This window comes from Orbicella faveolata, unplaced genomic scaffold, assembly GCF_042242905.1.
Source record: "Orbicella faveolata isolate gen_17 unplaced genomic scaffold, um_ofav_v1 contig_14, whole genome shotgun sequence".
Lineage (NCBI taxonomy): Eukaryota > Metazoa > Cnidaria > Anthozoa > Scleractinia > Merulinidae > Orbicella > Orbicella faveolata.
In genome coordinates this window covers 19,642,957-19,660,236 of record NW_028301541.1, presented here as the reverse complement: position 1 = coordinate 19,660,236, position 17,280 = coordinate 19,642,957, and the positions used below count along the sequence as shown (strand labels likewise).

The 17,280-nt window shown below is 38.7% G+C and overlaps 1 protein-coding gene across 1 annotated transcript; it reads right to left on the bottom strand.

Moving 5' to 3' along the window:
• Positions 1 to 262: 262 nt before the first annotated feature.
• Positions 263 to 13,798, bottom strand: LOC110054260 (uncharacterized). The gene is made up of 15 exons (XM_089286925.1): positions 13,737 to 13,798; positions 11,886 to 12,863; positions 11,078 to 11,192; positions 9,927 to 10,072; positions 9,263 to 9,421; positions 8,732 to 8,820; positions 7,988 to 8,152; positions 7,194 to 7,319; positions 6,659 to 6,792; positions 4,942 to 5,673; positions 3,837 to 3,976; positions 2,774 to 2,968; positions 2,062 to 2,182; positions 1,697 to 1,948; positions 263 to 1,293 (listed from the first exon to the last, which is right to left on the bottom strand). The coding sequence occupies exons 2-15, from the start codon at positions 12,782 to 12,784 to the stop codon at positions 1,153 to 1,155; spliced, it is 3,414 nt and encodes a 1,137-aa protein (XP_089143051.1). The 5' UTR covers positions 12,785 to 12,863; positions 13,737 to 13,798; the 3' UTR covers positions 263 to 1,152.
• Between the last annotated feature and the right edge of the window lie 3,482 nt (positions 13,799 to 17,280).

The following is a 17,280-nucleotide window of genomic DNA, read 5'->3' as shown; positions in this document are numbered from 1 at the left end:
GCGGTATCTATTTCCTGAGACGTAAGCCTCAATTTACCTGTTTGAACTAATATGCACCAATAATTGTTCTTAGCCATGAAGCTCATAGTCTTCCTTGAGCTTTGGTTTACAAATATTTTACTAATGCATGCGCGTAATTATCCTCGTATATTTTCGCAGCAAATATATTTTATCGTTTTACTATGTAACAGAGACAAAATCAATTAATGTGACAATCTGCTATGATATGGGAAAAAAACCAATGCCACAACTACACGCAGGACACTATTCAGAGTGAGATTTAATAAAATCAGGTTTATATTAAAAATGTTCTTAATGAAAATTTACACAGTTAACACAAACAATTCTACAAAACTGTTTTTGCAACGTTCCGGAGGCTTAGCCCCCAATGCCAGAACAATCAGTAAGGTTCGTTCGGCGCATTTTGTTTTCGCATTATTTTACACTTTTTCGTTTCACTTTGCATCAATTTAGGCCGCTTTGGCTGTAGAAATTTCCTCTCGTCATTTGGCTTTAAAAGTTTAGTCACAGTGCAGTGCTTTTGACATTTTACCAGAGCCTGACAAACAAATGGCGCATTTCCATTTCAAACTATTTCAAAGCAATTTCGTTGCTCTCACCAGGAGAGAGTTGACTGCAAACATGAGACCAGCTCAGATCACGTGGCTTCATAAACTTAAGAATAAATCTACGTCTTGCGCTCGTAATATGTAAAAACGTTTCTCAGAAAAAGGCTCAAAGTTGCCAAAAATTCTAATCAGTAACCCTTTAACCGGTCACAGCGATGGCATACTACTTACATACAAAAAGCCTATGCTAGTTGAAAGCCCTCTACTTCAGTTCACCAACGCCCTTGCAATCAGAAGATTTGAAAGCCAGTTACATCGAAAAGTCACAATTTCTTACACGTAAACAACCATTTGAATTACGTGAAAAGTTTTGCTTATGATCGTGGACATTTCCAAAGTAGTATTAATTGAGTGTTTCTTAGAGAACCTGTGACTCAAAAAAGAATCTTGGCACTGCTCTCAGAGCAAAACATTACTGAAAGTCTAACTGTTACTCGGGTGTCGGTCGAGTGCCGTAAAGATGGCGCCGGAGTACAATCGCTGTTTATTTGTCAAACACGATGGCAGTAGGAAAAGCTTCATTTTAGTCCTGGGTTGCCAACTGAGTGTTGTCTCCTTGGAATCTGAGCTGTAGGATTGAGTTGATCCACACTGGGCTTAGTGCTTCAGTCTGCTTGACCCGTTTTGCGTTTGTGTACAAGAGTCTCTTTAGAAGAACCTGCCCCTGCGTACGCAAAATAAAAATATTTATTGGCTTACTACCTTTTAAGGTACAGTTCATGGCATGGCTTATAATGATTCTAATTTCCCGTACTAAACATAAACAAATCAATTTTATCATCTCAGTCTACCAAAATTTCTTTAAAATAAGCTTTAAATACTTCTAACGTTGGAGCAGAGTAACTCCAATTTTTCACCCTTGAAATATTTTTTGTGGAAAACGGAAAGAAACATGTAGCTGTTATCATTACAAGGAAAAGTGAGTGCGATTAACTTGTTCCTGATTGGTTGAAAGTTAACATGTAGCTCTGATTTTTTATCTAGAGCAAGATCTCAGCAGAAGATCATTTGAAAGTACTCATTTGAAGGAATCCAGAAAATAATTTTTATAGTTATGTATTACTGACCTCTTTAGTTACGTGAGTCATCGGACTCTCTTCTTTACCTGCCATCATTTGCTTCAGGACCTCTCTGTATTTGGCAGAATTAGTTGAATTTCTGTTACCTTCGGAAGGGAAAGCTATAACGCTATGGTCACAAAACAGAACCTTGGCCAGCGGAACTTGTCGGTGACAATAAACGTCTTGCACGACAATGGTGAAGTTTGGTGCGTTTTCGTCCGTGTTACTTGGTTCATGAATTGTGAAACACGTATTTTTCTGTAAAGGGTAAAACAAAAGCTTCTTTTAAATGGCCGAAACACACATTGAGGAATTTTACGATACTTTGATTTGCAGTCGAAATGAAATGAAGGTTTCAAAGTTTGTGTTACCTGTGGATATTCGACAAAAGACGCGATAACACACTGTAAAGCATTTTGAAACTCTTCAAATGCTGTCCTGTCCTGAGGTCCTGTTTCCTCCTCACCAATCTGATTGAAAACCATCAAGAAACTGAAACAGATAAAACCACTCTATTAAATACCTAGTTGTTGATTGTCTTCCATTAATTTAAATGCTAAGCGATTAGTTTCCGGTTGGAAACTGTTGTCTTTTGTTAGATGATACGTGAAAGACGTAATTATCAATTGGAAGTGTTTTGAGAGGAAAAGTAAATTTCTAAAGCTGAAGTTTTGAGCATTAGTGTTAGATTCGTTGGTGTAACCTGCGTACACAAAATCTTTCTGCGTCGGCAAGCAATTATTTATGACCCAAGAAGAAAAAGGAACGCTAAGACTTAAGACAAAATATCAAAACAAACAACCACCTTGAAGAGTTTTAGGTGTGTAGACTCAATCTTAATTGATGAATTTTAAAGATGCTCACATGCCTCGCTTGAAAATTATCACTGAAAATACTTGAATGGGGATAAAAAAACTTGTGACGTCTCGGTAACTATAATGGTGTGCCAAGAAAATTTTGAGGGAAAAAACCTCCATTTTATTCAAGCTTTGTCCTATTGTATATATTTGAAGACCTCTGGGATCACCACGAAAATTTCTATCTTGCTGTAGATAAAGTAAATTGCAGTCGACAGAGCCATACCTCAAGTCTTCCTTCGAAGCCCACTTTGGAAGAGTTGAGAGATCTATGATCGGCAGTCGTTTGATGCAGGCTTGCCCATAAACCCCGAATTCACTCTTAGGAAAATGGCATCTTAGTTTCTTCTTGTCTTTTAATAGTTGAACTTTAGAGGTTTTCTCGTCCACAGGAGCAGAAAAATAGAGTTTTAGTGGTTTCCTGGAAACAGAATAACAACCTTTTATAAGCTTTATGCTTTGGTTTCATTCAGTTTATTCTAATCACATAAACTGAAGAAGTTAAAACAGCAGAAAATCAGTATTGAGTCTAATACAGTGGAACCCCGTTAATACGGACTCCAAAGGGACATGATAAAGTGTCCGTATTATCCGGGTGTCCGTATTAAGCGGGCTAATTTAAGAGAAAATATATGAGCTTTTTGATTGTCGGGACAAAGAAAACTGTCCGCTATAAGCGGGTGTCCTTATTAAGCGAGAGTCCATAGAGCGGGATTTCACTGTACCCCGTTCACACCAACATGTTAATCACTAAAAATGGTTGAGAATTAGATGCTCGTACTGTGCACATCCCACACCTAAACAAGGGAAAAACCCGTTTGATTAAAATATGTTAGCAAGGTGCTTTGAAATTTGTCTTCTCAAGTTGACTGCAAATTAAAGCGTAAACGACAAATTGGGAAAACCTAAACCTGATTTAGTTAAAAGAGTTTAGTTGGTGTGAATGGGGCATAAGATTGATATTGAACTTCCACAGAAGCAGTCTTTATTTCTAAATGGGTGCAGCAATGAAGCTTTTTCAAGTAAACACGCTATATAGGACCTGCCGTACCCAATCACTTTACAAACGTATGTCATCTCCTTCCAAGCTGGGTGAAAGTACTAAAATAACTTACTTAACGGACGGTATAGGTTGTGTTTTCATCGGCTGATACAAGACTGGCTTGGAGGGAAAAGAAGCGTTCCCAGGCAAAGTACTGGTGTTAAACCAAGACCTCGTGATCTAGACAGTAACACATTACCCTTGACAGCTCCTCTGAATAAGAGACTCTCTCTAGTTTCATTCTTACCCTTGACTATCAAGTGCGATTTCCACAGTGGTTGGTATTTCTTTTGGAATATATTTCACGGTAGGAGAACCTGTATTCGCTGTTCTCAGAATCAAGATGTCTGCATTGAAGCACATGGCATGTTCTTCCAAAGCCAACAGCTGGGCATCAAAAGTGAGATGATCGGAAAACAAAACACAACAAAAAACAGCAGTTAAAGTCTTGTTTCGTATAACGACAAGTGATAAATCATACATATCATTATCATATCTTATTATATGGCTGTGTCTCACAAGGACTGGGACCTACTGAATTAACGAATTTGTTTGGCTGAAATAAACCATTTTGCTAATGGTAGCTCCAGTTCAATGTGGGGGCAAAATTTGATCTATTTAACGAATTAATGAGGCCATTTTTGGCCGAGTGATCATTTCCTGCCCCCACAAGCGAATGGAACTAGGAAATATTTGCATTAGCAAAGTGGCCTATTGATATTGAAAGCGGTCTAGATTTTCCCACCTAGACCGGCATCTAGACCAGTAATGTTTTGCGGTGAAAAAGTTGCAACTGAACTAAAAATTAATGCAAAAATACTGACTATTTTGTTCTAACAATATTTATTTATGGACGTGCCAAAAAGCCTAATGAGAAAAAAAGTAAAGAGGACGAGCCAACTTTGGCAGAATTAGGTTCAGCTCATTGCCGTTCGCAAGCAAAATGTCAGCTAGTTCAAACCAGTTACATCCAACGAATTAAATTGTTCTTGTTTGCCATATAATAAACATCTTATTAACCGAGCTTAGTCGGTCTTTATGGGAGAATCTTGACATCAGTCGTGTGTACAGACCTCACTGCGTTCGGTCTGTACTCAGATTCTCCCATACAGACCTCCTGCTCGACTAATAAGAGCTAAATACATGTGTTCTTGGTATGGGAATAATATGCAAAGTGGGTATGTGAGAGGGCAGGCGAAGATGGTAGACAAAGATCTGAAAAGTAGGATCGATACTACTTGGATAAAACAGTATACAATAACATTGTAAATAGGATAACAACAACAACAACAACAACAACAACAACAACAATAACAACAAAACCGTTAACAACCTTTTGGCTCATACGCTACCTCAAGATGGTTAGTCTTTGCCTTTTGACGCGTCACAAAGGTCATATCACGCAATCCAAAGAGCTGTGTAACATCATCCATTCGCTCCCTGGTTGTTGTCACGAGTTTACCGTCACTGTCGCCCTCGATTGCGTGACCACCGTTACGAGTAATGACGTCACCAGCTATCATTTTCTCCCGTGAAATATCATCTTTTAACTGATAAGATGGCGAATCGATGCCTGATGGGAAGAGTCTAACAGGAGTCTTCGAGTGCCTCTCTTCCATGACCAAACAATCTGTACTTCTGTGCACGTGACCAGCGTTATGAATGATGACATCCTGACTGGACATGATTTCAAGCCGGTAGCAGCTGTCGTACTTTTGGAGACCGCTGTCTCTGTGATCGCTGACGCAGCTCATGTTAACGCAAGAGAGGTTTTTCGCCAGACGTGGTTTACGTCTCTTGGAGCGACGTATTTCTACCATTTCCCGATCGTTTCTGCTTTGTTTCTCCACCGTTTCATTCGCGAAACAGCACAAGTTGTTCTTCGTCGTTTTGCAGTCATTCTTTACTTTGACAGCGTTCGATGCACAGTTGCCAGAAGAACTTATTAGAATCAGTACTGTTTCAACATGGAGGACTTGCCAATCTGCTTCAAGTACCAACAATGTAACAATTCCCTGATCAGAATCATAACGCACGTTGTTGTAAAACAGATGAACAGGGCGGTGAAATGTCCTTTGTTCTAACTTGTAAACAAAAAAATACGTTACGTTAATATACTTCATAAGTGTAAGACCACGTCCACACTACGACAGAGAAATTTAAAAACGGCGTTTTCACTCTGAAAACGCATCAAATGTTTTCCGTCCACACTACGCCGGAGAAATTTGAAAACGCGACAATCACCGGTCATTTTGGAGTTGTATGTGAGAAAAAGAAAAAAAAAACTGCATCAGGGAAGTCACATAATTGTCGTGACGTCCTCGTTTTCGAAAAATATGAAGTTCCAGGCGACAGTAGACTGGCTTGAAGTAAAGACAAAAACTAGCAAGGTACTAGCAAAAACGCTATTAGACCTGAAATGTTAGACTTCGTGTCAAGATGGGGGCCATATCAGACTAACACGGCCGATGTTTGACATCATTCTGTTTTTCACCCGTTAAAAAGATGGGATTCTACCATTGAGAGATGAAGTTTTACGTTACAATTTTATATCTTGATATCCCCACAAAAACTACCAAGTTACTACATAAAAAGATATTAGATCAGAAAATTTACACATCGTTTCAAGATCGCGGCCATGTTAGACTATCATGGCCGTCTTTTGGACTTCATACTCTTTTCAACCCGTGAAAGAGATGGGGTTCTAATGTCGAGATATGAAGTTCCAGGCGACAGTAGACTGCCTTGATGTAAAGACAGAAACTAGCAAGGTACTAGCAAAAGCGCTATTAGACCTGAAATGTTGGACTTCGTCTCAAGATGGGGGCCATATCAGACTAACACTGCCAATGTTTGACATCATTCTGTTTTTCACCCGTTGAAGAGATGGGATTCTACCATCGCGAGATGAAGTTTTACGTTACAATTTTATATCTTGATATCCCCACAAAAACTACCAAGTTACTACATAAAAAGTTATTAGACCAGAAAATTTACACATCGTTTCAAGATGGCGGCCATATTAGACTATCATCGCCGTTCATAGAATAATAAAAATATATTTCTCACCTGAGAGACTGGCCAAACTTTAAGAAATCTAGCATCACTTGGATCCTCAAACAGCACTGCTTGCATGACAGGTGTATTGCGTGACAAAGCGTTTGTAGGGAACGTGACTCGAACTTCAACTCTGAGAACCACACCTATGAAAAACGAAAGAAAGAGGTGAAGTCTGCATTTGAGCCAATTGACCCGTCAGGCCGGAACTTATTCCAGTTTTTGTAGCATCAAGAGACTAGGAATAATTCTACACCCCCTAGATGGGATGCTAGTCCGTCGCAGGGTTAACCCCAGCATTAAATTCGTCGGTGCTCATTTGTACACGTGAGTGGAGAGAGGCACTGTGAGAGTAAAGTGTCTTGCCCAAGAGCACAACACAAAGTCGCCAGCCAGGACTCGAACCCGGACCGCTCAATCGGGAGTTGAACGCATTAACCACGAGGCCACCATCGTGCCTCCAATGAAAAAAGAAAGGTCTCTGAAAACCTGGAAAATAGCTGCGTTTTCACATGAGAACAGTGCACACGTGTTGAACTAGTTTTACCTGGAGATAGTCCAGCCAAGCACTTGAGAACATTCCATGACAACTCACAGAGCTTGGTACAAGATCGCTTTTGAAACAGTCTGGCTGAAGGCAAACACTCCTCAACATAGCTCAGAGCCTGTCCAGCTGTGGGCAGAGAACATAAAGCGGAGTAGAAAAAAGCAGTGTCAATGTCAATCTAGAAACATTTGGCTAGATAAAATCAAGGCTACTTGCGGATCATTGACATGAAGTGTGCAAGTGTGTAAGCTAAGGTTTCAAATTTATTATTTCGTAATCTCTTGGAATCTTCCCACTCTTTGGATAGTTTTCTTTTATGACGTCCTCAGTCTGCAGTTTCTTCACAGTTCAGAAAATTATTATTTTAAGGTCGAGGTGTCTTTTTGGAGGAATCTTTTAGAAACTTCTACACATTGATAAAAGCGACTTGGAAAAAGGAAACATTTTCCCAGAACTTATAAAAACAAGAGTGGGACTTTTCATATAGAACACACATAGACCAACAACTAGCAATGCTCTGAATGGAAACACGAGAGGTAGATATGGTAGATTATTGTCTCTATGGCTTTCTCGAGTTTTTCAAAACTTTCCCGGGTATTTTAATAACATATAATAAGCTTATATAAAATGTTTCCCATTCATCCAGAAATCAAATTCTTTGAAGAGTTCCTGTGATGCTATAGAATTGAAGAACGATTTAAAACGCGAGTTTTCTGTAGTCAAATGAAAACTGTAGCTGGCTCTTAATCTGGTTAAAATTCTCTACTGTTGCTATGTTAACATCACCAACTTACCATGCTCTTCAAAAGTCGCAGCCATTTGCAGAAACGCTAGAAAAAATGTCGTAGGGGAGGAGAGGGTCACGCCACTTAGCTGCAAACATCGCTTTTCAGGAGAAGGCAATCTGAAGCATCGGGCTGCCATGGACTTTAGAGCAGCTAAGACATCTGGTGAACGGGCTGGGAAGAAACGAAAGTAACTGGTAATAAACAGAACGCTTTGAATGTGTCTCAAATAACGCGCGGCTTACTCAAACTACAGAATATCAAGCTTTTCAACTGCTGTACATTATAACACGGCCAATAGACAGTTGATGGAAACAGCCAATCAAAATTTTTTTATTCTAGTGTAACATTTTCTAAGCCATTGGACCGATAACAGTTAAAGCTTTTTAGATTTTTCGCATACTGGTTTTGCTTAAACTGAAACAAAACTGTCGGCAGCAGAAAAAAGAAATTTAGCATTCGACTAATCTATTTATTTTGATTACTTGTAATTTATAACATGTAAGTTTTTGTGATCCTGAAAAAGGTTTTACAAATTGATTTTCAAAGTCAAATTGATTTGAAATGTTTTAAGATTTAAGATTCGTTAATCTATAATAAAACTATAGTTGTCCGACGAAGTTCATCGGTAATCTATGTTTCGTTTAGCAAGCTTTTTTGGAATCGCACAGGGGAAGACTCGGTCCTCGATTGCGTGTTTAAACATATGCATATTGTTGAGTAAGAGAAAACCTGAAAATAAAGCAGACTTACTAAAAGAGATCGGCGACCTTTCTGGTTCAGTTTTTACCCAAATTATCCTGTCTTCTATTCGTCGACTCTCCTTCACGGCCAAAACGTCACTGAAAGAAATTAAACGCATTTGAGTTCTGTTGAATTTCAAAAAGGCATGCAAGATGCAAGTTTAGATCTGAAAGGAAGGACTAACGTGCAAAAAGCTAGCAAGCCGAAGTAAGAAAGGAAGCAGGTAAGTAGGTATATAGGCGGTTCTACAGTTTGACAACCACATCTAGGTGGGTGGACAGGCAGGCTGACCGTGAGAGACATGAGACATGAGGCAGACAGACATGCATATCAAGGAAGGCAGACAGACAGACAGTAAGGAAAGCAGTCATGCCTGCAAATGTATACAATCATATAACTAAAATGCAAGGGTGAAAGGAATCAATAGGATAAGGGGCAATATTTTAATAACCCAAGCGACTGAATTGATAACGATCAAGAGTGATTGAGAAAACGTGACGAATAAGTGAATTTACATTTGTATGATCAAATGGTTCAGACCTCCTTCCGAGATCCAAGTCCTCTGCTAGCTTTAGCCCAAGTACAGTGGGAAACAAACTCTTCTGTATTTCAAGACTGGAGTCCAAGTAATCGTCAAGACTCGACAGACCAGACGCTCTCCACAACATGGTGGATGTGAACAACTGGGACTGACCTGGCCTGCAAAGGAGGAAGCCTATATCACAACACGAAATTGGCAATATGAATGGTGTTGTAAAGACAAATAAAGTGTGAAAGATGGAAAAGATTTCCTTTCTCCTTGGCGAAAACTGTTTAGTTTAAGCAGAAGAAAAGCGCCAAATTTCAAATTTCCTGTTTGACTCAAAGCGAACTCCAGAGTTCCTAGATCGTTTTACATACTGAAAGCAGTTGCAGATTTATGGAAGAAAGACATTCTTTTACCATTAATCAACAGTTGTTTTCCATATTACCGTTTGCTAGATCACAAGAAAAGCCGAGAAGATTCCAAAGTCTGAAGCATGATCAATCAGTTAATAATATTCGTTGTAAGATACTTATGAAGCTGCTTTGAAGAGAACAAAGGACGACCCTACTTTGGCATGCATATGTCGAATTTGTTAGTCTCTTGAAGCCTCGTTACTCTCATTTAGCGCACAAATTTAAGAAATCGTGTTGATGCGTATTTAAGTAAGGCACGACTTACTCTTTAAGTCGTCTGCCACAACACACTAGAATGTTCAATAGTCCAATGTGGTCGCTAAGGTTACTCGTGTCAATAAAATCAAAGAGCGCGTCCTTTGTTAATCCATTGCGACAGAGCTCGAGAGCATCTCCACTCCATAATGTCACCTGAAAGATTGAATAGCCTTAACAAATGAAGTTGAAAATTATAAGAGTTGAAAACGAAGGACTTTCTATTTCTGGGGTAAGATTTAATACACGAGGCAAGATAAATGTCCATTGTTTTTGTGCTTCTGTCAAAACATCTGTCAGAATCATGCGTCTACAGTTTGAGGGAAATATAATTTAATGTAAATGTAACAACAGAGTTATTCAGAGCTATTTGTGGTCAACGTTTCGAAATGAAAACTTAATTATTTTGACTCTCACCGCACCGAATTGCACGGTCATTGCAGACGAATCAATTCAGTCATTTCAGTTGGCTAAAAGGTAAAACAAGAACAATGTTACCATAACAACGATATCACCGTGAAAAATGTATTTCGAATTTGTATTAACTGATGTGTTTCATCTTCATTCAGTGGCTACAAGTAACATCTGGAGGCTATTTCTTTTGTCAAGAAACTCATGGTCTCTATTACCATAAATTAATTAAACCATGACTTAAGGTGGCTCAAAACAGTTTCCGGCGGTTAGATTTTGATGGGTCCTTACAACCACTCTTTATCACTTGATGCTACAATCATGGTATCAAAAAACTGTCCCATCATTGGTGAACACGTTGTACAGAATTTTTTTAAACTTTGCCAAAAGTTGCGTCTTATCGAGCTTACTAAAATTTGATAATGTAAAAAAATTTCACTGTGCAGTTTTTGAATTGTAAGCCCCTAAAGCTGTAATTAAGAGTGCTTTTGGCGAGTCAAATTGTTGCTATGGTAACGTATTGTGTCACGAAAATGATAACAACGTGTTCACCAATGATTGGGTAGTTTTTTGATACCATGATTGTAGCACCAAGTGATAAAGTAGTATTATAACAACTTATCAAAATCTAATGGCTGGAAACTGTTTTGAGCCACCTTACATGATCCAATATTGAAATTAAAGCCTACTACATGTACCAATTAAAATGTTATTTACACAACAGACCGTGAATATAATTATTATACGTACCTTTATACGGGGATTATCAGACTCAAACTCAGCGAAGCTCTGAAATTTTTTTACCAACGACTTAAGCTTTTCCTTGCAAGTTTTAATTAAACTTTTGTTGTTTTGAAAGCGAGTCCTGAAATATTAACAAATTTATCAATGTATTGCCACTTTATGAAAGGAAAAATAAAGTTAACTGTACAAATACTGAAGCCTGTGTAAATTCTTGACTACTATATATTGGAAGATAATCGTTTTTTTCCAGTTAAGTATATTTCTTTAAAGTTACTTTTCGCTTCTTTGGTGCCTTTGTCCCATCTGTAAAACTAAACTAACTCTTATTAAAAAGGTTTGTTGTAAAACTTATTGTGTTACAAGAATTAAACTTTCCACACTTTCTATATTCTAGTTGCAAGTTAATCATAAATTACGAATTTTTGCTTAGATTTGCTTTCTATAGTACCCACAACAAAAGGAGGTTGGGACAATTAACTAGTGACTTTAATTTTATCGATCGGGAAATTGTGCTTCCCAAACTACAGCTTTTAGCCGTAACAACGGACGCAGACATAATTCTGGCTGAAAACAGCCAAACACATCCATTCGAAGCACGACCAAATCGTTAATTCATGACTGACCTTAATTGCAATGAATATTGCTTTAAGTCAGAAAATTGATAGCACTAAACATGGAACAGGGACCTGGCCAGCCAGGGTTACGGTAAACGTTAACCACGACAACAACCTTGCATATTACGTGCCTGAATATATATCACAACAATAACTTCGAAAACCTGTACAGCAGAGCAAGAAATGAGGAATGTTTATACCTGTCAATTGGAATGAAGCCTGAAAAAGGACAGCTCCCATAATGGACCTTCCACTTGTGTTCAAACGGACGAATAAGAGTCGGGTTTACTTTTGAACTAGTGTGAACCTCCGAAGTACAACCGCTTAAGAAATATGAATAGACTTCTTGATACAACGGGCTAGGCCGTTGTAGACATTTGCGACCAAGCTTTTGTTCGTCAATTGGCGAGAACAGTTGTTTCATTGTTGTGTTAGTAAGCGAGGAAACTGCAGTAAGAAAGTTCATGTTTTCCTCCTTTATGTCCGGCTGATTTTCATGCTGTGTCAAATTCAGTCCAAAAACCATTAAACTTTTCCGCTGTGTTGAAACATCATCAATATTCAATTCCAATCGAAGCCAATCGTTCCATATTTGTAGACATTCTGTAAACGCGTCCTTAGAACCAAACTGCAACACGTTGCTCGCATATTTGGGTGAAGTGAGATTTTCAAGAATCGCTTGCAGCCGCTTTGATTCCTCGCCAGAGAGCGCTAAATCATACCACAGATTCCACAAGAACTCCACATCCAACTCACTGTCAGGATTTATAGATAGCGCGACCTCTAAAATGATGGCATCACGGGCGAGTATTGATGGGTCGTGATCATTAAGATGAAAAGACAAACTTGCAAGAATCGTGTCGCACTGTCGCTGCGAAAGTTCAGAGACTGTGAACAAGAGATTTCGAACATCTCCCGAGCCTAGCAACAAAATCTCCAAACTGTCGTCAGTTCTGGAAATTCCGAAGTGCTCCGCTACACCTAACCCGGGCGTGTTTCCAAACGCGTAAGTATACTGCCCTGTCGGGAACAAAACTTGTGCTCGAGGATTGGCCAAGCTCAGTTTCGGAACCCCATGGCTGTCATACTCGGGCTTCATGACAAAATAAGGAAGCAGAAAACTCCTTGAAGCAGCGACCAGCCGTCATCCAGGGTTCATCGCAGCCATTCCTTCCGAACTGTTTAAACAAGTTGAAGTCATTTGCATTTATAGCTGTATCGAGACAGACATTGTGTTTATAATCTATGCGAAAACAAACTGTAGTAGTATTAACACAACTGGGTAATATTCGGTAACGCAACAAATCTATGACGCTTAAAACTAAGAGACAATATAACAACACTTTACACTCTTGTACTACCTTTCTAATTATTTAAGTCGAATTAATTTTAATGAAAAGTAATAATTGTCCTAAAACAGCGCTTACAAAAATACAGTTAAGAGTCAGGTGACGGGTTAAACATGACAGGAAAAACACCGCTATTAAATTTACGAAGGAAATCACATCGACTGTTATTCTAGTTAATTTTTTTTCCCTCCCACCTAGCTTATGAGTAATTTCAAAATTGTCATTTGAACTGAAATTGGTCGACAATAAACGACAGGATCTGCCATTGAAATAATATCTAACATCGGAACGGGTTAGCTTGAGGGTCAGAACAGCAATGCTAGCGTATTTTAACTTTACTCGTCCCTAAAACAATAAGTAGAAAAGAGAAATAAAATTAACATAATCTCGACGGCTCTTTTGCCAATAGCATGGCTCTCGCGAATAATCACTAAACTAACCAGTGTTCCCCTATACCAGTCTATTCTAATTTTGGCTTTAAAGACAAACTACAGATTCGAAACTAGAAGTACGATAACCGAAATGGCCATTAATACGAAATGCACAATATCATATCACTGGCAGTATTTACTATTCAGGTGTATGTTTTGTCAGCGACATTTCAGTTTTAGAAAAATAAGTAATTTCAAGAATTTAGCTAAACATCTTCGCTTTGTTAAGATACTGTTAAGAAAGAAACTTAACAAAAATAAAGGATAATACCTAAGAGGTTGTAATCATCTCTCTCGTTTCCGCCTGTATCCGACTTCCGATATGAAAACAACTGACAATGTTTTTTTAAACAAAACTATATTTGCATACATTTGCATTTGAACAACAATAATGTCGACAGGATTTATTGAAATTTTTTCAATAGTGCCTAGAGAAAGAACTTGCTTTACCCTACATGCCGTAAAAAACGGGGAGAAATTTTTACGTGCTAGCTCTGTTATATACATGTATATATAGATAGCTTTTGCAAAGCTTTGTTAGGAACTGTCATATCGTTCAAGATCGATGGATTAATCAGTTTTTGTTCTGAGCAGGTTGTTTGTACGTTAAGCAGCGACTTTAACACTGATAAAATTAATATATGCTTCTTGCGTCGGGGAAAAACTTATTATTATTATCATTTTTTTAAAACCCCGGGGTTCGGGAAGTCATGTATTTTTGCTATATGTGTGTGTGTTTTTTTTTTCAATAAATCCTTGTAAATAACGGCTCTGTCACCTTTACGAGTTTTTATTTTCCATATTTGGGTTTTCGACATCTCAAAAGTGTTTTTAACCTTACTACTTCCCGTAACCGAACAGTGGTTGCCTGGCAACGGTATATATTTTTACCTGCCTGCGTCACAAAGATTGAAATTTAGGTACAAGCGCAGGCGCATTGCGAAATCAGGAAGAATCAAGTCATTGCTATAATTGTTAAGGCTGTGGTAAATTCACTTAAATGAAAGAGATGTTGTATTTGAGATAATAGCTTGCGAAAATAATAGCCACAGTGGTGGCATGAAAAAGTAAGATAAAAATATATATTACGAAAAAATTAATATATAAACCATGTTCTGTTCTGTTTTGTTATGTAAGGGAAACTGATGCAGCCTCCACACGACTTACACATTACTTATAGAGAGGTTTTTATTTTAGTGTCGAAAAGTAATTGGTTTTGCACTTATAACGCCACACGATTGGCTTAAAAAACTCGCGCCACTTTTTCATCCAATCAGAAGTAAAACCAAACCCAATGGTGACTTCTTCGCACTGGTTTTCCCGCCCTTTGCGTCAGCTTCATGTATTTGCTTCGAGCTTTGATTGGTTCACTGTATCGTCTGTGTCCTTTGTGATTGGTTAGAGTGATTACTTTGGTTTTGGTTTTACAACACTACAGACTATGGAACTATGGAACTATGGTACGTCTTAGTATCACAGTGTTTGTTCGTTCGTTTGTTTATTTGTTTTTCTTTGAACTTGATAATGATAATGTAAATCTCTTGGTTAGGTTATGAAGTTCGCCTAGAATATCTTTGCTAATTGCGTGCTACCAAGGGCTAATATCTGAATTTGTTAATTGGTTTTAACATCCTTGTCGTCTTGCCATTATTGCCGTTATAAAATTTTTAAATCAAAATTTTGGTTGCTGCGTTGTTAATAATAATATGGTAGTCGCATTTATGATAATGATGTATTCTGTTATCAAGTTAAATACTGTTTCTTTTAGTTCGTGTCGTATGTTTCTTTTAGTTTACTATTTGTTGCCTTGTAACTGTTTACATCTGTATCTATTTTTACGATAATTGCAGAAATTCTCGCGTGCTCAGTGCCGAATTGTCATTTTCAATAAGCGGACAGACACATGAATTTATAATTTATGCGCTGCCGCCGCTGCGTCAACGAGCGAGAATAGACATTTTGACAATTTGTTATTGTAAAAACCAAATTGACGTCAATTTCTAATGCGTCTGTCCTGTGGTTGACAATGAATTCCGTCATAAAATTGTCAAAGTAGACTGCGGATCCAATCGGCTATCGCCTCGTGGATCCACAGCTACTTTGACAATGTTATGCAGAAATTCATGATCATTAAAAGGACAGCGTATGAAAAACTGACTTCAACTTGTTAAAACTTTATTAGGCCCCGTCCACACTACACGGTAGAAATTTGAAAGCGCGCGATTTCATTCCGAAAACGCATCAAATGTTTTCCCTCCACGCCGCGCCAAAGGAATTTGAAAACGCAACACTCCCCGGTCATTTTGGATTTGAGCCGAAAAATATATGACAGCAGGTAATCTGTTGTTTTAGAATTGGTGCCTTTTAGGGGTGATAATCATTTCAAGCCACGCAAGATCTTGGTACCTCTTAGGAGTTCTTTTCAAAATTTCCGACGAACACCCTCGTCCTTTTTATATGGGACGGGAGTCTCACCCCTGGCAACAGGTGAACGATAACGACAGGTGGGGAATATTTGAACATCAATGCTTAAAACGGATGGCAATCCATTCTTTTTTTCACATTTCTTTCTATCTTTTCTCCCTTTCTTTAGCAAGTGCTAGTTACGTTTTCAGCTATGTTCGTGGAAATGTTAAATTGTGAGAATTTTGGCGCCTGTCTTAATTACTCGTGTTTCACTGTCCGGACTAATTTCTGAAAAAAACGAGCAGTTCCGAAGGGAAAGCGCGAAGTCATCAAGCTTTAGGGACCGTTCATTTTTTATGAGGGAGGGGGGGCTGGTGGGATTTGGGAAGCACCATTTAAAAATCGCATGAGCCCCCCTCAGCTTACCAATTTTTTCATATGGCCCCCCCCCTTATAGCGGTAATTTTTTGGGATGACCCCCCCCAAACAAAAAATTGAACAAACAATATTTAGATTTAAACTTTTTTAATATTTCTCTATTATCCCCCTACTTCACGTTATTGTGCTCACTATGAAGACAAAATTAGAATCCCTATACTACAGAGAGCTGTTATTTAAAAAACAAATCAAAAGAAAGAGAAGTCAATTTCGGATCTCCTAGTTGTGGCTCGCCCTGAGCGTGTTGCATTTGGCCTCACATTGGCATCTTCCTCATCTGAATTGATGAATGCAAGAATGACGTCACTTGAGTCATCTTCTCCCCCAGAGTCAATGGCATCACTGTCATACTCATCATTGTCACTTCCATCCGTTTCACTGCTGTCAGCACTTGCCCTGTTGTCATTTTGTGTCAATGTCCTGGCATTTCTCAGTGTTGGTTGGCCAGCTCTGAGAGGACTCTTCTGCTGCAAGCATGAATGTCTTACAATTGCCTTTACTTTCTTACTCTTGCTGCGTTTCAAATGCTGCTTCAGCCCGTGGTGGTTCAAGTACTTGTTTAGTTCTGGAACACGGAGCTTTTTAAGCTTGGTTAGATCTTCGCACAACTCAGTCCAAGGATAATCCTCCTGTGATTTATCTTTTGCGTCCCTACTTAACTTTGCCTTTTCTCCTGCTCTCTTTTTCCTTTTTAATTCCAGCACTTCAAGATGCTGAAGATAATCCGCCACAAACTTTGATTTGACAATAAACTTATCTGTAAACAGAGCAACGCTCTCTGGGTCAGATAAAACCAGGCTCCCACTTCCATGCTTTTTCTTCGCTTGGACCCTTAGCTGCCAGTCATCTGGATCACGCCCTTCTTTTGGGGTCTTCTGGTAGGAGAGCTAGTGGTATTCCGGTAGGCAGGAATGGTCAGGAACTGGTTTAGGGTATCTTTCTATGGGTGGTCCAGTCCATTCACAACAAAG

What these genes read in the sequence shown, in the direction of transcription:
- LOC110054260 (XM_089286925.1), bottom strand. Translation starts at nt 12,784, where the DNA reads ATGAAGCCCGAGTATGACAGCCATGGGGTTCCGAAACTGAGCTTGGCC. An exon ending in CTGATAATCCCCGTATAAAG is followed by an intron (nt 10,073 to 11,077) that starts GTACGTATAATA and finishes TCAATCTTTCAG; the next exon opens with GTGACATTATGGAGTGGAGA. An exon ending in AAGTTTGGCCAGTCTCTCAG is followed by an intron (nt 5,674 to 6,658) that starts GTGAGAAATATA and finishes TTTGTTTACAAG; the next exon opens with TTAGAACAAAGGACATTTCA.